At 36.6% G+C, this 27,362-nt stretch overlaps 1 protein-coding gene across 2 annotated transcripts in view; it reads right to left on the minus strand.

Moving 5' to 3' along the window:
* Unc5c (unc-5 netrin receptor C) overlaps positions 1-27,362 on the minus strand; it is a 339,268-nt gene that overhangs the window by 89,307 nt on the left and 222,599 nt on the right. For both annotated transcript variants that reach the window (XM_048456914.3, XM_048456915.3), the window contains exons 3-4: positions 18,709-18,852; positions 1,760-1,863 (exon numbers count right to left, since the gene is read on the minus strand). In XM_048456914.3, coding sequence (XP_048312871.1) covers positions 1,760-1,863; positions 18,709-18,852 — 248 coding nt within the window. The remainder of the gene's footprint in view (positions 1-1,759; positions 1,864-18,708; positions 18,853-27,362) is intronic.

Here is a 27,362-nt window from a genome sequence, read left to right on the forward strand (position 1 = left end):
GAGAAGCATGAGGAGCATGATTTCTCTGTAAGACTTTGCAAGAGTTGGTTTCTGAGGATCTTCTGCTTTTAAGCTGTCTTGAGTAGAAGCAAAGCTATGGGTGCCTATGCTGCCATTGAATGGTTAGAGAAGTCAAATTATGGATGTCCATGCTGCTCTTAGGATGTTTAGAACGTACAGTGGCTTTTGGGGGAGGTTTGCCTCAGAACTACAAGTGAGGCAACAGATGTACTATTGCATAACTAAAATGAAATGTTGGATAGAGAAGAGTGTCCTTCATTCAGCCACACTAAATCAGCCTGTGTTTTGGGGAAGCAGGATGTTGATATAGTATTGTGTGATAGTGAGTGATAATCATGCAATTTCTGATATGATGCAGATGATTCCTGAGATGCCCATTATAAGGGAAAATAGTTTCCATTTTTCAGAGTAAAAAGCAAATATGTGAAAAGGAAATATGTGGTTTTGTAATTTAGAAACAGAGATAAATATTATGGCAGGAAAATGGAGTCCTTTTTGTGTGTATTTTCAAATAATTTGTTTCCAATATTAACTCAGAAGAAACAGATGCTCTGTTTGCTATTGTGAGCCTGGATACCTTAGCTGATTCCTACTTTGTACCAATCTTCAAGACAGAAAAACTATGAAAATCCAGCAGTAAATGAATGATTTTTAATTAATCTCTAAAAAGTTTCACATTGGTTTTTTATTTCTTGGAGAGGGAGAATTTCAGGATTTTATTGTATGAAAAATGAGTCGAAGCATGTCCACTGAATCCTTATTTAGATCTGAATGGCAACTGGTATATGTCTCTTTTCACATATGCAATATAGAGTAAACTTTCAAATGACTTCATGATTCTTTGAGGTTAACAAGGACTCTTAACAAATAAACAGCTATGTTATTTTTCAAATGAAAGTGTTTTGGATTTGTAGAACTCTGTAACAAATCATGTTAGGCACTATAAGGTAGTTGTCTATTAATCATGTAATGGGAACCTTTTTTTTTTTTAGAGGTTGAAGCTTTTTGTTAACAAATAAAAGATACAGTATTAGTTTCCTTCAACAGGATGCTATAACATTATGGTGAGTGTCCCCAGGGGAGCATGCATTTTCCTCTGGATCATGCAAGGTAATTTCTCAAATACAGCCCCTTTCAAAGAGCAACACATTGCTGCTAATAAAAAGTCAACCCCCCCCAAAAAAACCCACACAACTTCATTAGCCATCCATAAGTTTCATTTAAGAGGAACCAAAGGAATGCATAAGCTAATAGAAATATTACTGGATGGAAGTGATCATGTCTATAACAGTGGATATGCTCTTCTGTTCTCCATGATGACATAAGAACCTGAGAAACTTGCATGTGCAATGCAGCTCAGACAGACACATATCTTTCTTACTTCCTTACACTAATCTTTTTTTTAACATCATCTGAATCATCCAAGTGATGGCACATTTAGTCATAGCATCTCCTTCTATAGGTGCCAGATAAAGTAAAACACTATTTCTGATTGTTCTGAAAGGAAATGATAAAATTAAACCATGCTGCCTGTACTTTTGTCCAGTGGGGCATTCTAATTGACTCCCAAGTCATTAATCAGTTCCTAATCAATCTGTTTTGCCAGCAGCAGGCAGTTAGGACTCCATTACCAACCATTCATCATGCCATGCCCTAATTCACTACACCATTAGCCATGGATTAGGACTCTGTTAGAATAACTAAGTGCCAACTGCTAAATGCAATGCATTTTTGTTACCTCAGCCACTGGGATCCCTTCAGGTGGCCGACACTGGAGCAAGACTTCCTGGTCCAGAGACACTTCCTTTCCCAAGGGTTCCTGCTCAAATGTCTTCCGTAGATCTAGAAGGTTCAGGCAATAAAGTATATGTCAAAACTAAATAACAGTAATCTTCTTACAGAAAGTGCCAAAACTTTACCCAATTTATTATTTTACATCTTTATAGCTTATCCATTTGTTGATATTATACCAAAATCTGAGAAGTAATATTCTATGTGGAAGAAATAATGAAAGTTAAAGGCTTTTAACTGTACTGAATTTAAGCAACAATAAAAATATTTTATAGATCATTTTATTAACTACTTAGATCCGTTGACTGTGTTTTACTATTTCTTGTTTACCTACTGTGATGGTCACAATTTTAATTTAAAGAACCGTAATGTCTTGAATCTTAAAGACAGAATTCCATATATACATATATTTTTTTTCTTACAATTGATGTTATTATGGTTATAGTAACTTCAAGATATTTTTATTCATATATCAAAAGTGAGTTTCTGCTGAGGTTAGAAAATGGGACCCTTTGAGGATCCATAAATATGGCATATGACTTCTGGAAATGTCTTAAAAAAACACAAGGGAAAACAAAGGCTAGTTACTGAGAATAGTCTAGAAAGAATTTAATTTCTAATCATGTAGCCATTTTCAATGAGAAGATTAAGTATTCATTTCTTCTCAAACATGCCAAGTACCTAATTATGTGCTTGTACGGTTAGAGCTATTATAGCAAGATGAAGCAGCTTTGGAAAATACACAGAGATGAAAATGTCAGAAACCAACCTATCATCTTACAGACATCACAGGTACATATTGTTGGAGACAGCTGTAACTAACACATCCTTGAATGAGATAATTTTCTTTTTAATAGTTTGGCTTTAAACTCTAAATAAATTTTGTCTATTTTTCTCAAGCAAAATATATTCAGGCCATTTCTTAAGAACCTCTCAAATTTTACTTTGTAAAGTACATCTCAATTCTTTACAATACAACAGTATTTTAACTTTAATCAGTGGGTTTCAATAAAAAAAAAGAATGCTCTGTCCTTTCATCTATGTCCTTGAAAAATGTATAAGAATCTGAAAAAAACCATGGTAGCCTACTGAATTACAGGGTGGAAATTCAGACTCTACACATGTGCTCTTGTAAGTTCCTTCTAGAAACTGCTGTCTAGAAAAAGTCACTGAGGGAAAAATTATGTATATATTTGTTATATTGATGCATTTCTTGACAGAAGATATTCTTCCAAGATTCTAGTGGTTGTAAGAAAACGATGGCTGGATATGAACTGAGGTAAGACAAGAGCCTCTCCAAAGGATGAGAGAAGTGCTGTCAGAGGGGCATCTATGAGAGGATTATCACAAAATTGAGTGTATTGCTGAGATGAATATTTAGGATTCAAATGATCATCATTACTTGAAAGATATCTCAACTATATTTCTGTTTCACAAATGAATAATATGCTCATTAAGTTATCCATAAACTCACAGAAAAATAATGGGTGCTATATTGGAATGTGCTAACCTATGCTTTTATATATCTTGCCACCACCATACACTCCTTTTAATCCTTTCTTATACATTTGTGCCCCCACAATAATATAAAAATATTCTCTTTGTTACAGTAACGACTGCTTTTTTTTTAATCTGCACTGAGGTGAGGGTTTTGGTAAGCATGGTTGAGGGTAGGCAAAAATAGTAGCGGATAACTTTTATAGGATAAAACATTCTCTATATGGTGTGTCCTATTTGCATAAAATAACTCTGAAGAGATCTATCTCACCTGAACTAATAATTGATATTTAAAACTACATGCTTATGGTAAAATTTGATGCTTAAGGTGAAGATGTGTCAGAAACAGAAACAAGATTTAAAAGATTAGCTGAGGCATGTTAATTAATGTAAGCAATGGCCAATGCTCCAAGACCAAATAATTGAGATCATCTGCCATATTACCCTTACTATAACAGATGGATTATAGGAGGAGTGAGGAGTCAGAGATAAGAACCAGATTGTGTAGAGTGGTGGGGATAAGATGGTCACAGACTTAGTGGATAGTTGACAATAAGAGAGAAGAGGAGAGAAGAGGAGAGGAGAGGAGAGGAGAGAAATTCCTCAATGTATATAGATTAATACTGCAGGAGATTTGGGTATTTGGAGAGCATCAGCAGGCAAGACTTGCTTCATTTGGTGTTACTGCATTGTATCAAAATCCAAAGTGTTGAGCTGAACTAGGAAGTGGGGAAGATAACGTTCCCTTGTTGCATACTGAGTTTAGTCTTTCTACATGATGCTCAAACGGAATTATACCATATGTCTCGGTTATAGTTTATAATCCACAGGCTTATTAAATTTAGGGACTTTGTCATTTCTTTGTGAAACTGTTCTTTATATAGCACTGTGCTCATTGTCACCACATATCTCTACTTACTATATTCTAGGATTACCTTTCTCTCATGATATGTCAAAGTAAGTGGATGTAAAAAATGCCAAATGTTCACTGTGGTGATCATCTCCTTCCCTGAGAAACACTTAGTGGGCTTGACTGTCTCAGCAGTGTCTGACACACTAGAAATCAATGCTTCTGACAGGGGACAGAACACAGCCTAAAGAAGGCAGGGCAGAAATATTGAAGCAGAAGGACTCCCAGGAAAAATGACACATAGAGAATGAGAAGGTGGGAGGAAACCCAAAGAGGAAGGTGACAGAAGAGACTACAGTAACTAAAATTTACGGAGATGGCAAAATGTCATCAGCAAAATGCGGCAAAGTTATGAAAAGAAGTCATTAGTTTGGGAGGTATGCATACCTGGAGAAGTGAGCATTCTGAGCACCTACTGCATTGTTCATGATTATGGAACAGTGCGTTTGAGTGCAGCATGGTGTAATTTCTGCTGTGATATAGTACAAAGTTTGACGTCGTAGATTTCTGCCACATGAGTGCACATGACTCTGGTCATTGTTTCTTTTTTAAAATATTTATTTATTTATTTATTATGTATACAATACTCTGTCTGTGTGTATGCCTGCAGGCCAGAAGAGGGAACCAGACCCCATTACAGATGGTTGTGAGCCACCATGTGGTTGCTGGGAATTGAACTCAGGACCTTTAGAAGAGCAGGCAATGCTCTTAACCTCTGAGCCATCTCTCCAGCCCCTGGTCATTGTTTCTTGATTGAAAAAGGTTGGCATAGGAAACCTAGACCATAGATGTGTCTAAATTATCAGTAGCTATTAAATAATTACTTTGTCATAATGGTTGGGTTTAGATTCCTCATAAATCTCTAATTTCTAAAATAACATTACTTTAAGCCCACAAAATCTTCTTAATGTTTTGAACATGGCTGGCAATGAAGGCTGACTGAGAAGCCAAGGACAACGGCACTGGGTTTTTATTCTACTGCATGGATTGACTTTGTGGGAGCCTGGTTTGTTTGGATGCTCACCTTTATAGACCTGTATGGAGAGGGGAGGACCTTGGACTTCCCACGGGGCAGGGAACCCTGACTGCTCTTAAGACTAGAGAGGGAGGGAGTGGTGGAGAGGGGGAGGAGAGGAGGGGGAGGGAAAAGGGAGGTGGGGAAGAGGTGGAAATTTTTAATAAATAAATAAATAATTATAAAAAATATTGAACACTTGGAATAGAAATTTACTAGTCTTTCATTTTGGACACTTCAGTCTATACAGATAAGAGATACTGAGGAGAAGGCTGGCTTCGCGAGGGTTCAGTGTCGAAAATATCAGAAATTCCACTGATAAAGTCTCACCAACATGACTGGCTACACATAAACAAAACAAAAACAACAAAAACAGTGCTAAAGTTGGTAAGGGAGAGACCAGGAGACCTCAGCATTGCACAGCGAAAACTACAGGTTATTAAAGCATGCTGAGAATAGGAGAAATAGGCTTCCTCGGAGAAAAACACACAAACTGGTTGTTCCAAGACAAATGCTCATCATGAAAACATATATAAAAATAACATCACACAGACTGAGGTTGCATTTAGAAATGTACATGTATACACACACACACACACAAACACACACACACACATGCCTCATCAATTAATGAAAACAGAGGACATCAATTTGAAAGAGAAAGGAAAAGTATATAGAATGTATAGAGGGAGTAAAGGGAAGGGAGAAATGATGTAATTATATTATAATCATAAAAGTAAAGTTTTCAGTCTTATATAAAATTTTAAGAGTAATATGCAATACAAAAGCAGATGAAAATTGAATTTCTGGTTATTTTCAGTGTACCCCAAATTACTTTGACAAAACTAGAGAATAACAGATGGGAAATTCATACTCAAACAGCATACAAGAATGTTCATCATGTCAATGGCTTAATTAATAAGAGAGAGAACAATAGGTCTCTCCCCCAGTGATGGCCATCGGGCACCATTGCCTGACAGTGCATGTATAAAGATTCTGATATGAAAGTTGACGCTGGACAGGTCTCAGCTCTGAGTATGATAAGCTGTACCAGCATTCATGCACGGATTGTCCTGTTGATATCGGAATGGGGTGAGGAAGAGCTACAGGTGAAAAGGTCTCCATATTTAAGCAGGTGTCTAAGTATCCTTTGCAGAGGATACTTTTTAATTCCAAGCTTCAAAGAACAGTCTGCCTTTGTTAAAAATGTCCAGTCTTTCAGGATTTACTAGAGAAAGAATAGTTTTAGAAAACAAAGCTTAGGTGTTAGGATAGACTGGTTCTGAGAATTGACAAATTCTCTAATGATTTATTCTTCAGTAGACTTTTCTAGTTGGAATACAGATTTCTAATTTGCATGGAATAAGACATAAAGAAAATGTTACATTATTGATATTGGTTGTGCTTTGTTTTTATTTACACCTCATAGGATATGTGAAAATTAAAATATGTATTGAATGCCAATATGGTTTGGAAGATTTTAAAACACAAAATATTATAATATGTAATTATAACCATTACATAAAGAAAACCCTAGAATATAATGACTCAGGTGTGCGTTTTTAAATGTCATTTTCTTATACAGTTTTACCATATGTTAATGACCTATAAACTCTAGTATGTAATATTCTATATTTTTCTTGTGAAATTTCACGTTTATCGCTGGGTTTTAAATTTTATTACAGCCTTTATTTATCAAAAAAGGCCTCATGTAATTTGCATGCTTTTGGTTATTTTTTTCCATGAAACCTTACCTGGGAATCCAGTTTTATTTGGGATTAAGACACTTATTTCCTTCTCCATTTGTAAATCCCTAGAATGTTTATTTCTTATTGTCTGTTGTATTGAATGTCTACTTATCTATTATAACAAAAAGAGGGATATCATCAACTGCTGAAACCATAGATCTGTAGGATAGGGGTGCATTAATGAACATTCAGTACTACATAGTCAAAATGTAAAGGTTTTGACTAGTACTTGAAGATGGTCCACTTAAAGTTAATCTAATATTCACTTGGGTATTTTGTTAGAGAGAAATTTACACTTATAATGACACTAAACACTGTCATGACCCTCTGAACGGGAATAAATTCTTGTCAGAGGAATAAAAACCAGCACCAAAAATGTAAAATTGAATAAAAAGAATTTATCAATACGCATCATGAACCATGTTATGTTGTACACATACATACATACATGTATTTGCATGTGAGTATATAACAAGAAGGTGAGCATATGCTCAGTGGATCATGAAACAGAGAGAGATTTTTGTAGAACATTGTAGAATAGGTCTGGAAGCAATTGGGAGGAAGAGCAGGGTTTATGTAGGCAAATGTAGTTTTAGGTCTTGACTTTACCACTTGACTACATGACCCTTACCTAAGTTTGTTCAGCTGGAACAAATGTGAATATTCTAAAAATGAGCTATTTTAGGTCTACAAAAACTACAGGGATACCTATAAAATCCTTAATGTCACATTAGAATATAACCAAGTGCCCATGCAAACATTAACACCACACCTCATCTTTTCCTATGACATTAGAAAATTTTATCACAGTATGTGAACGTTTGGTACCGTCACTATTACTCAAATGTGATTGACGCAAGACAAGGCTGTTACAACTATGGACTCACTAATGATTGATGGGAACTTCACAAGGTGAAGTCCAAGGATTTCCAACTATGGCTGATAATATATACCTCTTCTATTCAGGTTGGCCTGTGAGAATCTGGTTCTGACAAACCTGTCAGGTTATAGGCAAACAACGAACATCTGAGAATCACAGATTGATGATCAATTGGTTGGTCTACCATGTGTGCCCCAGTGCCAAATACCACAGTTATAATGGTAAGCAGAGGGTAATGAAGGAGACATGGTTTTGAGTAGTGGCTCTAATTACTTTAAAAATAAGCCCTTGCTGTCGATTCCATAGCATCAGTAGAGCTCCTTTCTTTATTGGCTGGTGACTGACCATGTCTAACAGAGGACTTGAATCTTCCATGTCTATAAGGACTTTGAACAGAACTCAAGTAGCAGAAAACTGGGCATAGATACTTTTCCTTGAAACTTATCATTCACATGGGCCACTTTTGTTTTTCTCTAAATTATTAACAGACTTGAGTAGGAAAACGAAACAAAAACACTCCTTTTCTCTTTCTGCCCAACTCTGTTACGTCAAACATAAAGGAATGCTGTCTCTGAGGACCACACCCTAAATTTAATTGCGGTTTAAATTATTTAGAGGGTTAAATCTAATATTTGATAAACTGTATGTGACCTCTATAGGGCCTCTACAGGCCCTCTATAGGCCTCTACTGCTATTTTGAGATCATTACTATAATTAATTCAATGTTAAAAATGCTGAAAATTAGTGTTTCTTATGCTCTCCTTCCTGCCTTACAGAAACCCCTGAGACTTTCCTCTATGGTTATCCTACTTTTGTATTTTAGAAGCAGAAACAAAAAACAGCCAAGATATTTTGGGAGGTAGGATATTTTGTAATGATTCAGTTCCTAATATTTTAATCAGAATCAAATCATTTTAAATTTATGTGAAGGACAGGAAGGGGATTTTTCTTTTGGCATAAAACTCCCAACTCCCACAGTACAGTTCACTGACTTTATGTATTGTGTGTCTGAGATCTTGAGAGGTTAATTCACTTGTTCGAGCTATTCACTTGAGTAGGTTATACCACATGTGGATTTGGGGATGGGGTTCCTGTTGGTGTAGCCCCTCCATGCTGACATAAGCACATCACACAGGTCTATAGGGCAAAGATTTGCGATAGGTTTCATTTGGTCATCAGGAAGGAGCTGGCAGGGTAACAATTCTTCCGGATGTTTTTAATGAGTGGCCACAGTTTTGTCACTGATGCTTGTGGCTGTGAGCATATTTTGACTTGCGGCTACATCTCCTTTTGCGTTAGTGGTTGCAATGGCTTCTGAATTTTCATCTAAGTCCAATGATGAAAATCCCTTTCCCTTACTCCTTCTATGTGATAATCTCTGATCTCTTGGTTCTTCATCATTATAAATTTCTTCTTAGATGCTGTCTCTTAAATACCCATCTATCTTGCCTCCTCAAGTCAGTATAGCTATAAGTGTTCAGAATGATGGCCATAGCATTAACTCATTTAACTTTCACCAAGAAGTTGAACTTCGGACATTAGCTTACCTTTCTAACTAAGCTTATTTCAACAAAATGGCTCTAGATTAACATAAACCCCAAACTCCATAGACATTTATATTGTAGTGATGTTCTGCAGACCACTTTTAATAATTTTGCCAGACATCTGACCACACACTAATTAAACACAGTAGCTCTACTGTGTTACTCCTCAACTAATTCCTTTTACAAGTGTTATGGACAGAGGCACTGAATACACTTTTCATTAAAGAAAATGTTTTACTGTAGTTTCAAAGTGCTCCTTTATCAAATAAAATAATTCTGCAGTCACATGAGACATTAATACTTGTGTTCTTCAAGGAAAAGAAAGCACCTGTCCTCCAATGATGATGTAAGGGACTAATCATGTTGTCCCAGTAGAGTAGAATTTATGCTTAAACCACAAAATTTGACTGCTAACAGGAAATAGCTGATGAGAAGCAAGCAACAGAGCATATGTGGGGAGAGTTAGATTCATCTTCTGAGCTTTGGGCACTTAGTAAAAGTGAAAAATGCCTGACTTAATATCTTAGGGCCTGAAAAGTTCACCATGGCTTTTTCTCACAGAAACAGATTATCGGATCTGTGATGTTTAAAAAAAATCATAAAAATACTATATTAAACTCGTATTGCTTATAATTGAAAATACAATTTCATTGAAAATTGAAGACAAAATCAACTACTCATATTGGCTATCATGGACTATAAAGTCAATAATTGTTCATCTGACTGTAGCTGTGTGCATTGATACAGACTGCAGCAAGAAAGAAGACTTTGCTTAAGTTTTGGATCCATCAACAAGTAAAAAGGACACTCAGGCTAGTTTCCTAATTTTTCTTCTCCTTCAGTTTGTTATTGACAAAATATGGGTGACCACAAGTTTGTGTAATAGGATTCCTGGGGAATCAGAGTGACTAGAACACAGTTAGACACAGTGTAAGGATGCAGTGATATTGGTTATCAGCACAGTATTGTAAGACGAATGACAGAAGGTAATAGGTTCTCTCTCTCTCTCTCTCTCTCTCTCTCTCTCTCTCTCTCTCTTTCTCTCTCTCTCTCTCTATCTCATTTTGCTGTTTCAGAGCTAAAGTTTTTGGTCCTTCTTAAGAATTGACCATGAGAACTTCTCCAACATCATAATTCACACATGAGGATAGAGGTTAGGCCAGCATCTGTAAGCATATCAGCAGGAGGGCCTGATGGCAATGCCTTTAATGTACCAGGGCCTGCTCTCTCCTTCATTGCACTGAGATCATTTAAACTGATGAATCTCAAGTGAGTATAGTCCCTGAAGTAAAGTTATACCACCCCAGCCATTCTTTCTTATTTCTTGACTTTAAGGCATTTATAGGACAAATACATTTGTATTCAGATAGTCTTACCTAAGGGTGTTTTAGAAAAAAAAATGCTTTAGAGTTAGAAGTCCAAATGACATCCATTACAAAGAAGGGGAAGAGAGCAACAGCCATGCAAGCCATACTTTTATATTCATACTGCATCTTTAGTTTCAGAAAAAAATGATTAGATGTCATCTCAATATTTTTAAAGGTATGTCTTAGGGATAAATAATAAGAAACATGCCACCTTTATGGATGGGGAACCTGACATTCCAAAACATGATAGCTTTCTTTGCTGAATACAAGAAGAATGTAATGCTTGCACATAATACTTTGGCAATTAAGCATTTAAGCCATAAACTTCCCTTTTCATATAGCATAAAATATACTTTAATTTCAAATTTTAGTCCTGTGGGTTACACTCCCCACCTAACACAGGGATGAATGACTTTCCCCCAAATGTAACTATGAAACAGCTTTCTATCAGTTACTTGTCTGTCTCCCATAATAAATGTGGCTTATAAATGCCCACAAATTTGTGAGGTATCATGAAACTTGAGAGCTCTTGCCCATAAACAAAAGCACACATATTTGTAAAGATATATCAGCCGTGGGCTCTAGTTTTTAATCTTACCATATAAACCACAGTAAACTGTTTACTGCTACATAACTATTGAATTATAAATAAAACAAGACTAACGTTGTTTAAAAAATCCCTCCCTTATATAACAATGTCTAAACTATGTAGTTAATCTCTTTGAAATCAAAATACGGACCCTTTCATTTATAACAGGACACTGGGAGCTCAATGATTGCCAAAAGAACTAGACCCAAAACTAAAAAATACACATTAGTGAATAAGCTATTTATTTTGGTATTGATAAATCTGCTATATTCTGCCAAGTTGTTCAGTAGAAGGTATTAAGTTCAAGGTATGGCCCATGTCATTTAGAATGCCTAGTTAAAGAAGTACATTATTAGGTTAAATCGTTTAATATTTTTTATGCTAAGTAGTACAAGCAAATAGGATATTGGTCTGTAACATGAAAGGGTCTAAGATATCATTTTTATGAACACACAAAGCAACATGACCGCTTATGACATCACATGTACCTTTAAGTATGGATATCTGAACACAGAACTGCTAATATATTAGCTCCTTTGTGACAGTGTTGAGACCTACACTGTTCCAGGTATATTTTGTTCTAGATATATTTGGTTAATTATTAAACAATAACACGTCTTTGTTTACATGGATCTGACATTCTAAGAGGGTACAATATAAACTATGGGCATATAACAAATCAAGAAATGTGTACTTGAAGTCCCTAAAAGCTGGAAGAAATCAAGAGGAGAGGGCTTATGGGGACCTATGGGGAAGCACAGAAGCAATCTTTTCCTAGAGACATCCTTGAGTTCCTTAGAAACCAAACTTGTTTTACTAAGTGTGCATAAAAATAATTACAGCATTGCACCATCAGTTTGCAAAAAATTTTCATTTGTTTGTTATCTTCATTTTTTACCACAATCATATGCATGCAAGGAACTGATTTTATGCATTGGGGTTACAACACCAAAGCAAAAAAATCCGTGAACTTTGGAGGGGGTGTATTCTTCTACGGTAGATAATCAACACAAAGGAAAGTAAATAAGAAAGGAGAAAATCATATAAAGAAAAATAAGTGCTTAAAATGGCAGGGTTGGGGGCCTGATAGAACCATGCGAGGAGGCAGTTTCAATAAAAAACACAACAGAAAGAAGCAGGAGAGCTGGTTTCAAATGGGGGAATAATATTTGAGATGGGAAAGAAAGGCTTGTGTAAATTGCCTCTCTGTAGAATGATGCTATTGCCTTTTGGGAACAAATGGGTGTGGTTATATGTACCTCACAATGAGAAGAAATGTAGGAAGCCATGGACCCTTCATATTTTTATACTGTAAATAAAAGAGGTTTCCAGGAATTCATCTAATGGAAAAGATAATCTTGCTGTCCTCCACCTGACCAAAACTAAAATCAAGACCAAAAGAAACAACACAATGTTGTCACATCCTCTCTTATTTGTTTTCAGTGTATTGATTAAAGCATAAATTTGGTTCATGTACAACTTTTACTTTCTGCTTGAAGTTTTCTTTACCTATAAAGTGTGAATAATAATCTCCCTCATCACAGAGTCTTTGTAAGGACTGAACAGTCAATACACACACAGTGAGTGCTTTAGTAACACTTCCATTAATATTATTATGGTCATTCTATAGATTATATGTCCTGACTAGCCATGTGGAACTTTAGACCATATATCCTAAGGGCAATCTTAATTGAGAGGTCCTATGAGTATGCACAGTACAGATCCCAAAAATTAGTATGAAAAGTTGTTAAGTGTTTCAATGATATGTGTTTCTGTACATTATATGGTTGAAATGTTCTTGTACACATAAGACTAAACAAAATATATTAAAGTTTATTTAATTTACTTTTGAAAACATAGACACTCGTAGAGTTTAGGTGACTGCTGTAGATGGTGTCACATTTCTATTAGAGACAGGTATCCTAGAAGACAGTGCACTAAATGCTATGGAACCACAAATGTGAGAAAGGTTGGTGCAAACTTCCAAGAGGGTCAAAAGACAATTCTGACAACGTGGAAAAGCCCAGTGAGCTATGGGAAGAAGGCAGAAAGGTCACCTTGGTTCTTCTCTATCCTTTCCAAGAACTGCCTGACACCACCTGTCTGCTGTCAGTAGCCTCTGTGAGGTGATGTGACTTAGAGGCTACTGCATGTGACTGAAGAGGAATCCCAGTAGTCTGTTCTGCCTTTCTAGGAAGATGGATTCTCCTTGCACACACATCCTACTGTCACAAGATTTGTAGGAGAGCAGTTCCCACTTGGCTCACTCTTCTATCCTCAGGCATGGGGAGGAATTTTGGCCCCACATTGTGCGAATCAGGAGACAATGTCACCCTTCTGGACTGACACCTGAGACAGACATCAAGTGGTGAAAGGAGAGAATTTTTTCATTCTTAAAATTTACTTTGCATGTATAAGTTTTAAAACAAATAAATAGAGCTATTGGAATTGTGGGAGCTGGTAGAATGGGCACCTGCTTTCATTCACAGAGCACTTGATTTGTGTCCTGGCACTCTGCTACAGGCTTGGAAAATTTATTTCCTTTAATCTCAAGGTATACTATCATTTTCATGTCATAGTTCATGAAATTAAGGCGCAGATAGGTTAAATAATGAGACCAATGTCTTACTTGTCAGTGAAGGAACTAGGATTTGAGAATACAGCCCAGTCTGGAGGAAAGTACCTTTCACTGTTGCATTTATAGTTGCTCTTTTCATCTTTCTCTTCTTCCCGAATCACAACAATAAAGAACAACCACCATCACTACCACTGCTGTAGCATCTATAACGGCAACAATATTGATCCTAAATCTTCCCTTGACAGCACTGCTCAAGAGCATGCTTGGATTCTCCTTCCCTCACTTATAACTTGAGGTTCTCTATTCTTTGAAATAGAAACATGTGGGAAACAAACACCATCTCCTTAGGGTGGTTGCTGGAGTATGCTCTTGGATGCTTTCTGGGACATTTCCCTCTGCAGGGGAAGTTACTTCTACCAGGGAAAACTGACACCTCTAGTATAAAGCAAGGAGTATGATCAGGGAAGGTATGTTCACAACTAGTTTGCTAAATATTTATTTTTCAATTTCTCATTTTTCCTTTGTTCAGATTGTGTCAGTAGGCTTTTATTTGGTTGAGTTTAGGTATGTGAACTGTTGGTCATAAACATTAATAGTTCACTCATTTCATACATTTCTAAAACAGAGATTTTTAATGAAAGAGGATGGAGAAGGATGACTATAATCAGGGGAGAGCTTATTGTTTACACTGATTTAACCTTTGCCTTATGATGATGTTCAACTGTGACAACTATAAGCTGGAATTGTTATTTATGCATATCCATGTTCATATATTTATGAATATCCACCTAGAATCACAAGTCAAAGCACATTTGAATTCAAAACTCATTTGGTGTGGGGAAGACTCAGAATCCACAAATGTGCTGCTTGGGAAAGGTCATCTGGGTAGAGGGTACCCTTGACAGAGGGAAAGTGAAGTCCTTTTTTTTGCGTTTCATCATGCTCAATACTTAGGTGAATAAATAGTCATGATTGAGATGGTATACTTTGACCACACGTGTGAGTTCAATTAATTACAAAATTATAGGCAAACCACTCTTGAGAATTATCACCAGAAGGAGAAGTTTCCGAGAAGAGTTTGGCCTCTGATTATTTGAAAATACCAAAGTCTTTAAAAGCAAGGAGTTAAAGAGTGAGGTTTAAAAATTATAGCAAATAAAGAGAGGTTTTACATATACATACCTAATTTTGATATAGAAAATAAAAATAAGAATTTCCACAATTCTATATAAAATTGAAAACAAAATCTTTTTATCATTTATGGACCTACAAAACTTACTAGATGAGAATCCATAGTGTGGAACTCTGCAGCCTTTGGAATAATTAATTGAAACAGTTATGGATTCATTCAGTATCAAGTCTAGGCTGCAATTTTCAATATTTACTGTGCTTAGTACTCACGAGTATGTAGAAGAGTGGGGTAAAGACTAACTTCCACCACACTTCCCCTTTCAGTATAATTAATAGCTAATTTTGAATTAATTTAAATCCCATGTGGAGGGTGTGAGGATGTTCCATCAGGGTGTCTTTCAAGCCTGATCCCATCTGTAGGTGGTGTTGCTGATGAAGCCCTCCTTCCTTTTTGTGAACTGGGTGAAGAAGCTGTTTCAGTCAGAGCCCTAAGCTGGTGGGAAGAGGAAGTGAAGAGGGAATCCATATCCTTTGACAAGTCAATGTGGAGAAACAGAGGTGCCTTGTTTCCTTTGTCTCAAGGGCCATTCCAGTTCCAGGCCTTCCTGTGGTATTGCCAATAGTGCAATTTCTCCCTTTGCCCAATCCGATTAATTCAATCCTCAGCCTAACGTCTGTAAAAACCTTTGTATGCTGTTCCAAAGAGCAGTTGTTAATAGCTATTCTTTAAGAGTGTCTCATATTATAGCTGTTTAATGGGGACAACACTTAGGACATAAAACAAATCCCTATACAGACTCAGACTCAGACTCAGAGAGGGATATTCATCTTCAGGGTTTTCAGGAGCTCCACACAGAGTTCCTCATCAGGAGTTCCAGTCAGACACATCTACTAAACATATAGACATATAGCATACCCTAGGCATTGTTGTAAGCCCTGAAGACACAAGGTTATGTAAAATAGAATTCTTCACTGCAAGGCTCACATTATTGTGAAACAGAATACTGCGGGGGGAAAAAAAAAGACAAACAAGCCAACAAAGACAAAGACAAGCCAACAAAGACAAAGTAGGCTGGAAACAGAGAGAGGGCAAGGATGAGACCTTGTCAAAAGTGTCACATTTTGTGACTAAAAGTGTTTCATCTGTCCTTTCACACCCACATCCAGACACTCAACAGAAGCCTTTATTATTTTTATGTTTGACTTGGTGTAGAATCCTGATCTCAGCCACTTCACTGCTCCCTTCTGTGTCAGAGCCACACAGGACCCAAGTAGAAGACTCCTACTTTTAGATATGTCCTTCAGCATTGCTTCTCTCTAGTGTTCAGTCAGTGAGTCTGTGAACGGAGCATGTGTGTGTGTGTGTGTGTGTGTGTGTTTACTTCTACTGAGATTCCGAATGTGTGTGGACTTCTACTGGAATTCTGAACCATACTAAACCCTCAATGTCCAACACCAACCAAGTCCTAACTTTTCACCTTCCCACTTTCACCTGACTCCCAGGCCTTTATTTTCCCTTGTCATTCAGGAATATCAGTGTTTGTACTTGTCTGCTGCAGCTCTCTATACATAACTCCTTCCCTCCTGCTGCCAGGATGAGCAGGGAGTCAGAGTTTGGTTTTACATGACCTCCTTCTCCCAAACACATCATCTCCTCTGGCCCTGTTTGGTTTAGTTCACAGCACACATCACCTGTCCCTACCTGCTCATTCTTTATTTTATCTTGAGTTTACCTTGTCTCACTAGGTTACTCCCAAAGTATAAAACTGTCCAAGGACAGAAAAAAAAAAAAACTTGATTAGATGTTTGCTGAAGAAATTAGCCTTTAAGAATCGCCAAGGTAAATACAGGCTGAAACAAAAAGGCAGGAATTACAGTTGAAGGGCAAGAAAACGGAAATAGTTCAGACTCAAATAACATTAGAGAGCCTAGTGATCACAGCTGGCGGCTTTGGTAACAAAGATGGACCACGCATGTAGTTGTTACACACTGAACTGTGTCTCCCTGCCCAATTCATATACTGGATCACAACTTTCAGTAGCTTAGAATGTGATGGCATTTGGAAAACGAGGCTTTTAAAGAGGGGATTAATTTAAAATAAGGCTTCCTGGATGGGTCATAATCTAAACTGGCTTGCGTCTCCTAAGAAAGAGAAATGAGACACATAAAGAGACCCAGGGAAGGATCACATGAGTCCTCTGAGGATTCAACAAGAAGGCAACTGTGTGCAAAGTATAGAGAAGGCTCAAGGAGAAATCAAGCCTGCTGACACTTTGATCTTGGATCTCTAATCTTCAAAAGTACACCAAAAAAAATCTGATTTTTATGCCACCTAGTCTCTGTTGTTTTGCTACAGAATTTCACATTTATCTGACAATTGAGGAGTGAAGTGAGGCCTGCATTTTAGGAAAGCTGCGCTGATTGCATAGAGGACCAAAGTGGGGACAGAAGGATGCTAGTTCACTGGGAGGCATCACCAATCTAGATCAAGAGGGAGGGAGGCCAGATGTGAGTGTGTTGACATCAGTCAGTACTGAAGAGATGTTGTGACACATTAGTGTGACATTGACGTCTGCCACAAAATATAATTTGTAGGGATTAATAAATAAAGCTTGCCTGAACTTCAGAGAGTAAAACGGCCCCACTTGTCAGCCTTATAGATCAGGCAGTGGTGACACATGTCTTTAATCCCAGTAGCCACACTAGTTTTCCAAGAAACGAGGCAGTAGTGGTGGACGCACTTAATCCCAGCCCTAGAGAAGAATGTAAAATGGGAGGAGGCAGCTCTCAGTCTCAGTCTCATTCTGAGATTCCTGGAGGCAGGATGGCCATTTCAGACTGAGGTAGAGGTAAGAGTCAGTGGCCGGCTGTTTTAATTTTCTGACCTTCAGTTTGAACCCCAATATCTGGCTCTGATTTTTTTTTATTAATCCTGCTACAATGATTTTGTAAAATGCAGTTTTACAAGAAATAAAACATGGATTTCAGTGTTTACTTCATTCGTTAGAAAGACTGTCAATGTGGCAATGTAATATAGGCTCTATCAGCCTTCCACCCTATTCCAGATGGAAAGCTACATGTGAGAAGGGCTCTGTGGAGGGAAGGACCCAGTCTCCAGACTGGCACATCAATTCTGCAAAGAAGGTTTAAAATGAAACCTCTGTAACTATGTAAAACAAACTTATTCCTTAATTTTCACTGATTACCCTTGTTTGAGAGACACCTTTACCCTCTCTTCTGAACTGCAACATTTTAGAAATGAACGTTTTGGTAGTGTGTTCCAATGCACTAGCACAGCTTCAGCATAACTATGGAACCCTGGCCTGGAAACTTCTAGTTTCCACAGAAACACTGTTCAACAATTAAACAAACAAACAAAATACAACACTTGATTTTCTCATAGTCTGACAGCCACCAGATCTAAAAACAAGTGGAAATCTAATGAGTTCCTCAGTATTTTGAATGAAAAAAAAAATTGAGGTGATTTCAGAGGAACTATGTTTCAAATGCAGAACTCTATGGACAGTTTTGGAATGGGGATGCTGACCACAGTTCTTTGATGTCAGATCAACCACTGTCTAAGCTTTAGACCATTCCCATTATTTTGGACCCAAGCATGTCCACATGCAAAACTCACAGGCAATGCGCACATATGCCTTCCGACTCTTCGTAGTGCCTGCTGAACTCCAGGCCACACACTGGCACCAGTAATCTTCGGGCCCAAACAGTTCCTCTACTTGCTGGCGTGAAATCTCAATGCTCACTTCCCTCACAATGAGACCTGACAAGAGAAACAAAAGTTCAAGTCAAGAGAGGACCTACCTGTCAACAACACAGAAAACAAGTGATCCCATTTGAAGCCATCGATCACCACCCAGATATTGCCTCCAGCCGATCATTTTCTGAGGAAATGTGGCAATGTAATATAGGCTCTATCAGCCTTCCACCCTATTCCAGATGGAAAGCTACATGTGAGAAGGAGTACAGTTACTGTACTCCACATATTTAGTTTTTGTTTGCTATTTCAAGTCTTCAATATTCATCTGAAGATGAAAGTGGTGTGAATCTATAACCCCACAAAATAGCATTTCTTCTTATCTAACTCAATAATAATCATCTCCTACCTGGCTGATCTCTTTGTTAAAAGACTAAAATGATATCATCTTGGCTTTCATGTTTCCTCAAGATTCTACTTTAATTATATAGGTTAGGACTAAGATGCCCAGATGTTGTAAACAGCTTTACACAATGGAGTCTTCCTAGTCCCTCAAGAAAGGAAAGAAAATAACCTAAATCTGTAAAGTTGGTGGTGATCATTTAAAAACCACTTTAACAGTAATGTTTTAAATATGATAGCACATCATTTTTTATTGAAATACATTATACTCTCAGTGAAATGAAAGAATACATGACTTTTAAAAAGTTTTCCTGTACAATACTTTGGAAGCTCACATGTTTATCAGTAATTGTAATGTAGATGAAATCCCAAAGAAGCGTCTTCAGCTACAGTGTTAAAATAATTCCAAGTTTTGTATTTTGAGTAACAAAAATTGAACCAAGGATTACCATTTCAATGGTTTTTATCTGAGGTCTTAAGATGATTTCAGAGATTCATTCTGCAATGTCTTTTTGCACTGACCAGGAGAGATTAACTGAGTGATATAAGTGGGCAACTGCCTCTTCACTTGGAGATTGAATGCACACATTTCCAGAATGAAGTGTTCATTGAGAGCAACAGCACAACACCCACAGGGAGAAAAAAAAAGCCATGAGCTTTTGGACATAGTAAGAATGACAGAATGAATTGCTTTTGTTTATTAACATTTTGCCCATTAATTCAGTCATTGGTCAGTGATACTTTACAAGGTATCAGTTATATTAAAAGTATTTTATTAGGCACTTGTGGAATTCTAATGAATAAGTTAGTTACCAACCTTAATGAACTATAAATATCCAATGATATATATAATATATATATATATATAAGCAGGCTTGTATTAACAATGGAACAATAGCATTTTAATATATTTAATAATTGTGCATTTATTAATGTACTTATTAATTATGTTGAATTCAGCAAATAAGTTGTAAAGAGATGAAAGTAAATAACAAAAATCTCAGTCTACAAAGAAGGATCACAAAGGAGTTACTCTGTTTACACTATACGGTGAGAGGTACCGAACATTTAGGAAGCAGCAATAAAGAAATCATAAAATTAGCAATCAAAAAGACCACCAAACCCTGGCTATAGAGAATGGAGGTAGGAAATATATATAGAGATAAAAAAAGGGTCCAGTTTGGACAATTGTATTCTAATGGTTCCCAAAGTGGGACTCTCAGAATGGCATTCCTGGCATTACTTGAAAACCTGTGGGAAATGCAAATTCTCAGACCTTACTCCAGACTCATTCATCAGAAATCATTCGAGAAGCGACTGCCCGTCTATGGGCTTTTAACAAGCCTGCCTGCTAAGTAATAGAATATGCTAAATTGGAGAATTCTTGTACTCAATGCTTAAGAATTTGGATTTATTTCTGAAAGAATTGTATATCATTGAGGTATTTGACACAGATGACTTAGGCAGTGGTCTATTGGATACATGTGTGAGATAGACAATATCTATATACTTTTATACATGTGTTTAGGGCTTAAAAATCTATGAAGTATCATGATGCCTAAAAATATTTTTATAATGGGTTTCAGGAAATGGTATGGCTTCTGGTGACCTTGAAAGGGGGATCCCAAATAATACCTAAGATGTATTCAAATAATTTCATTGAAATCAGAGAAATTCATTGGTACCCAACAGAGATAGGGACCATACTATAGAGAAATGAAGTTCTATCAAGAACTGATGGGGTTTGAGTCATAGGCCCTTATCTCCTCATAACTGAATTATACTAAAGTCTATGAAAGCATATCCAGGGCAGAACGAGGTCCTGAAGGGACAACTCAATTGTCAAACATTTATACTGTAATATTACTTTAAAGTTTGAAGATTATTAACCCTCTTGTATTTATTTAATAGTCAGTTTAAAAGGTAATTTCCAGTAAATAACATAGTCCAACCCTTCATCAAGCTGTGAAAAAGACAGAAAGAATTGCACTCATAAATGTCTAAAAATGCAACAATTTTCATAGCAAGAATTTTAAGCAAAAATGTTTCTATTTTCTGGATCTTCCTTGGGTCCAGTTTCCACCCTCGTTGCAGTTTTCTCATTGATATCTAGACATCTTTGCTGTCAAAGAAAGAAAGTCTCCATTCTCAACCCCACTTGCCTTTTCTCCTTACCCTCTAATGTTTAGTGCTTTCACCTGTCTTGCTGCTCAAACATGCCCCGTTTACATGGAAGTCCAGTTATTGGAAAGAAAACTCTTACTTTAAAGTTGCTGCAGGCAATCTACAGTCACCAAAGGGCTGATAAACCTGCAGTGTGCATTTACTTCTCACTAGAATGATTCTTTCTAAAAATGCAGAACAGCTACGGATATTGAAACCACATATAAATATGTATTGTTTTGTCCCGAGATAACAACCTCAGGTTTCGTTCCCTTTCCATTTGCTGGAAGTAATTACTGGCAACCTAATTAAATGATGGTGGAACGTCACTGGGTCCACTATATCCTTGAGACTGAACAGGTTTGTGAATGTTTCTAACCACAAAATCCAAAGCCTTTTAAGAAGCCACAGACCAACTCTCCTGCTACTGGAGCTATGCACACTATGAATGTTCTGAATTATGTAGCCCAGGCTCCCTGTGGGCACTGGAATCCAGCACACATAGAGGGCTGTCTTCAGCTTTACAGATGCCCCAATTCAGCATCACATGAACTAATTACAATTGTGTACAGTTGCATGGTTACATGGCCCACACTGTTTACATTCCACTATTTGGTCAGTGGCAGAATAGGAAAGGAGTGCAGCATGGAGTATTTAAATATTTAGAGCTAAGAATTCCCTGAAATCCTCTGGATTATTAAGGCTCGCAGCTACATAGCTATGCACAGTTTTTTTTTCATTGCTGTAGGTAATTTTATTTTGTGACATTTTGCTCATCAAGCAAGAGCCTAGTGACTTCAATGAAATATAAGTAATCTCTTTTCTCTTTGAAAGACGGATTTCAGATCTTCTTGAAGTCCCGGGATGCAAGAAACAAGCCGTCTCGAAATCTGAAATACCATCAGCATTACTTCCAAGGAAGACTGTTTCGAAGAGCCTTGGGAACTTGAAATTGGTTTCAGGTTATTTAGTGGTTAGGGGAGTGCTACAGAATTTATACAAATACAAATGAGTGGTTTCCATCACATCTGATAACATCAAAGATTTCCCATTACTTTCTTTAATAGTGGCATCTCAAAGATGCAGGCTGTTTGAAGTTTGCAGTCATTTGTGTCTATAATAGCTTTCATTGTTCTCTGGGAACCAGAGTGCAAGGAATTTATTAGCTTGTTATACCAAGAACTCTTACAATGAGTATGAACAAGCACTTGATAACAGGGAGGTTAAAATGGATATGAAAGTCCAGATAGAAGTTCAACTCTCTGATTGCATCCTTGTGAGACTACATAAATAAAACAATGAACATGTATATTACTATAATTTGATCATAAATACATATATAATTGATTCTTAAACTACTACATTCCCATGGTGATCTAATATTTAGTCCTGTCAAGTGACTATGCTTTAAAAGTTCACTAATGTCAGATATTTTGTTATGTTGTATAATTGAGAACACAGGTAAAACATCACCCAGCCCGAAACTGTCAATTTATTATATGAAAGGTTTACTTTATAAATAAATTCTTAAAAGCTATATACTAAAGCACTACAATTATTCCAGAGATCTATGGATGGATCTACACACAACATAATTTAATAAATTTAACCCAACACAATGATTGACTTGAGGGCAGAGGTCATATGATCTCATTAAATACAGATAAGGTCTTCAAAAAAATTCAACATCCTTTCATGATAAAAGTCATGGACAGTCTATGGATATATGGGACTTAGATAAACATAATAAAGGTAATATACAAAAATTCCATAGCCAACATTATACTAAATGGAGAAATTTTCAAAGCATTTCCACTAAAATTGTGAAGAATGTAGAAGTGTGCACTCTCTCTACTAATGTTCAATATAATCACTTGAGATCTTGACTACAGCAATAAGACAAGAGAAGCAGATAAAGGAAATACAAATGGAAAGGGAAGAGGTTAAAGTATCCTTATTTGTAGATGATCTATCTCTATACATAAAATCACCTAAAGACTCTACCAGAAGACTGACAAATGCATTCAGCGGAGTAGTAGGATACAAAGTTAACACACAAAAACCAGTACCAGAGAAATAACATTTATGATAGGTCCCACAAATTAAAATTTTCTAAAATAGTTCTAATCGAGAAACTGTACTTGGATAGTGAAAACTTTAAGACACTGAAGAAAGAAATTTGTGTAATGAACCAACCAATTTCTGATTGGCTAAGGTCCTCTCCTTGTGATGAAACCCATCTCTGACACTGCTTCTGTGGCTACGACTCTGAGACTATATAGGTCAGGTACTTTTGGGGCTACTGTTACACAAAAGGAACATAACAAAATGACTTTTGAGGAATCTCTTCTATAATCATAGATCAGTGTCTTGCTCAGCTGTCATCAAAGAAGCTTCCATTGCAGCAGACGGAAGCAAATATCAAGACTCAAAGCTGGACAATGTGAAAAGAATGAGAGGCATTGGAGCACTAGATACTAAGTGGGATGATTATCAATTCTTTCCTCTCATAGCACAGAGAACCTTGTGGAAGAGGAGGCAAAAATATTGTAAGAGCCAGAGGGAGTAGAAAACCCCATGGAAACAAGGCACATATGAAGTCACAGAGACTGGGGCACAGGTCAGGAGTCCCAGTGTTGAGAGGGAAAGTAGGCACAAGCCCATAGCCTTAACTCACAGAAGCTATCATCAATTGATAACACTTATAATGAAAAAAAAATAGTTTTCTCCAATGGAGTCTTCCTGGGCATACAAATCACTCTTAAGGCCAGGCCCCATGTAGTGCAGTAGGTAGCCAAAACAAAGTGAATTCAATGGTAATTTTAGAGGTTTTCTTGTCACATAATGATTTGTCAGGGATTTTTTTCCTTTCTTTTTTCTTTTTAAAATTTTAACTTTATAGGCCTTTTGTTGATACATTATGGTTTCCAATTTTGTGTTTTTATGGATTTCTATGTTTTCAAACATATGTGCTTCTGCATTTACACACATATAGATTTTTTTGGGTTTTTTTTGAATCTTTGATTTTTGTTCATTTCTTTGTTTTGTCTCATTTACATTTGTTTGTTTTTCTTCTACTTTTTCTTTTGAATGCCCCCTTATTTTATAATGAGAGAAAGTAAGAAAGGATATGGATTTGGGTGGATGGAGAAGTGAGGAGGAACTAGAAAAAGTTGAGGGAGAGGAATCACAACCAGGATATACCTTCTAAAAATCTATTTTCAATAAAAAAATCAATTTAAAAAGTTAAATAAAATATCAGAAGATGGAAAGAGCACTAAAGTTCATGAGTTGATAGAAGTAATTTCATGAAACCATTTATCTTACCAAAAATAACTTACAGGTTCAATAAAGTTCCCATTGATATTCCAAGAAAATTCTTCATCAAAACTTAAAAAAAATTAAAGTTTACATGGGACCACCAATAACCCAGGATAGCCAAACATCATAAATGATAATAATACTTTAGGAGTTATCAATATAAATGATTTCAAATTATACCACAAGTATAATAAAAAAATCCAGCATATAGCTAACATAGAAACAAACAATGAATCGATTGAATAGAACTGAGGACCCAGATAAAATATTAGGGTTCTATTGACAGGTGACATTGTCAAAGAAAAAAATACATGTTAGAGAAAAGTCAACATTATACTAATGGTTCTAGTGAAATTGAATAACTATATGTAGAAAATAAAATTAGATATGTTTTTCTCACCCTGTATAAAACTCAATTACAAATGGATAAAAGACCTCAACATAAGACATGATATCCTGAATCTGTTAGAGGAGAAGGAAATATGTTTCAACTTATAGGCACGATAAAGGAACTTTTGAAAAGGACACTAGTCATATCAGCATTTGGATCAACAATTGAAACACAAAACTTCATGAGACTCTAAAGTTTCTTTACAGTCAAGGACACCATAATTCCAGTGAAGAGGCCACCTGCAGAATAGGAAAAATCTTTGACTGCTATATATCTGAAAGACAGTTAGTGTACAGAATATGCAAGGTGTCACCCCTAAAACGGAACACCAAGAAAGCAAACAATTAAACTTAAAACTGGTTCATAAATTGGTTTATGAAACTAAAGTTTGCAAAAGAAGAGAAAAAGTGGCTAAAGAATATTTTAAAAATACTCAATATCCATAACCATCAGAGAAATGAAATGTTTAAAATTTTATATTACCCTGTTGTAGATTTTATTTTAACCAGGTAAAGATGTGTTTGCTGCAGAATGTTACTTTAACAGTGTAAAACTGTATGACTTTTGTTTATGCTGCATTTGCTTAATTATGTAAAATGTGTTGTATTTGTTTGACTTTGCCTGCCTAACGCACATGATAGGTCTAACAAGAACCTAAACGGCCAATAGATAGACAGCAGAGAAATATCTGATGCTGGCAGGCAGAGAAAATCAACAGAAGGAGAAATCCCGGAATGAAGGGAAGAATGAGAGAAGGAGGAGGAGAGAACAAGGGACCTGCCTGAGGCGAGAAGTCAGGCAGACACCGTCCAGCCAGAGAGAGAGAAGCAGCAGAAATAAGATGAAGAGAAGTAAGAAAGGTAATAAGCCCTGAGGCAAAAGGTAGATAAAGAGAAGCAGATTAAATTAAGTTAATAGCAAGTTAATAGCAAGATAAACTGGCTCTACACAGATAAACACTCTCTATGTGAATGCCAGACTTGAGTCTTCAGATATATGTGTTTGAACTATAGTACCCACAGAGGTTAGGAAATCAGCAATGGTCCATGAGGGAAATTCAAGGGAATGAGAGAATAGAATAAAGGGGGACAGGGGATAATGGAACAAAAAGAATTCAGTGAGGTAGGGAATGAAAGGGCAGTATAGTCAGAGTATAGGGAGAAATAACAAACTCTTAAAATCTGTAAAATGTTTAAAATGGAGCTACCATATAAGAAGACAGTGTGTCTCCCAGATACCATAGATTACCATATACAAAGCCACATACCAAGTATGGGTTACTTCCTTTTGAGTTGTTGGACAGTGGGGACCCACAGATCTCTCCCCAAAACATGATTGGCTATTGCCATTGTTCTTGCCTATCCTCCAGAACTTGATGATGGTAACCTAGTACTGAAGACTCCAGGTACCCTATTACTGAAAACACCCTACACTTGAGTCATAAAACAAAGAAATCAAGCCAGTACCAACATGGAAGTGTCATCCCTATTAGCTATAATGCTAGAAGGTTAAAAACGCAGTACTTTTATAATTTAATAAACTTTGGAAAAAAAACACAGTACTAGGGAAGAAAGTTAAACAGTAGTCTCACCCACCTAGGACCTCCACTGTCAGAGGTCATGGGAGTATACAGCAATAACAGCTAGTGTTCAGATGTCAACTCACCAGAGAAATGAATCTCTGATGGAAGAGAATCCCATTCAAGCAAGGCTTATGGGACCACTGACTCTGGAAACTAGTACTGCTGTCTGTATTTTCACATGTACAAAAACAGCTAGCATGTCTCCCTATACTTGCACTGTAGTGTGTAATCTCAGGTGATGTGAATATGTAATCTCATGATGTCATCTCAACCTTATGGTCACATATATCTCTCAGTAATCAGGAATATGACTCCTCATTAAACTTATAATTTTGATATATAGAAAATATACTAGGATATACTAGATCTATTGTCCCACAAAGACTTGCAAGACACTTAAAAGCCTGCTTTGTTTATTTAACTTAACTCAAACTAACATAGAAAACAATATCTCCGCAGCCTAAGACACACAATTAGATCATTTTTATCTCAGAGTAAGTTCAAACTAGACTGAATGTTGGATCAGAAGGTAAAAATTTTACAGATCTGCACAAGGACAAAGTCACAGGTGTTTAAGCAAGATTATTATCACAAAGCAATCTAAGAGACTATGTCAATTCTTCCCTTGCTAAAGTCTGACTGATAAAGACCTGACTCTGAAGAGCTCTCTGTAACTGTTCTCACCAGGCACTGTGCCTCTGCCCTCCATTCACAATC

Source organism: Myodes glareolus, chromosome 17 (assembly GCF_982192425.1).
Source record: "Myodes glareolus chromosome 17, mMyoGla1.1, whole genome shotgun sequence".
NCBI classification, from domain to species: domain Eukaryota; kingdom Metazoa; phylum Chordata; class Mammalia; order Rodentia; family Cricetidae; genus Myodes; species Myodes glareolus.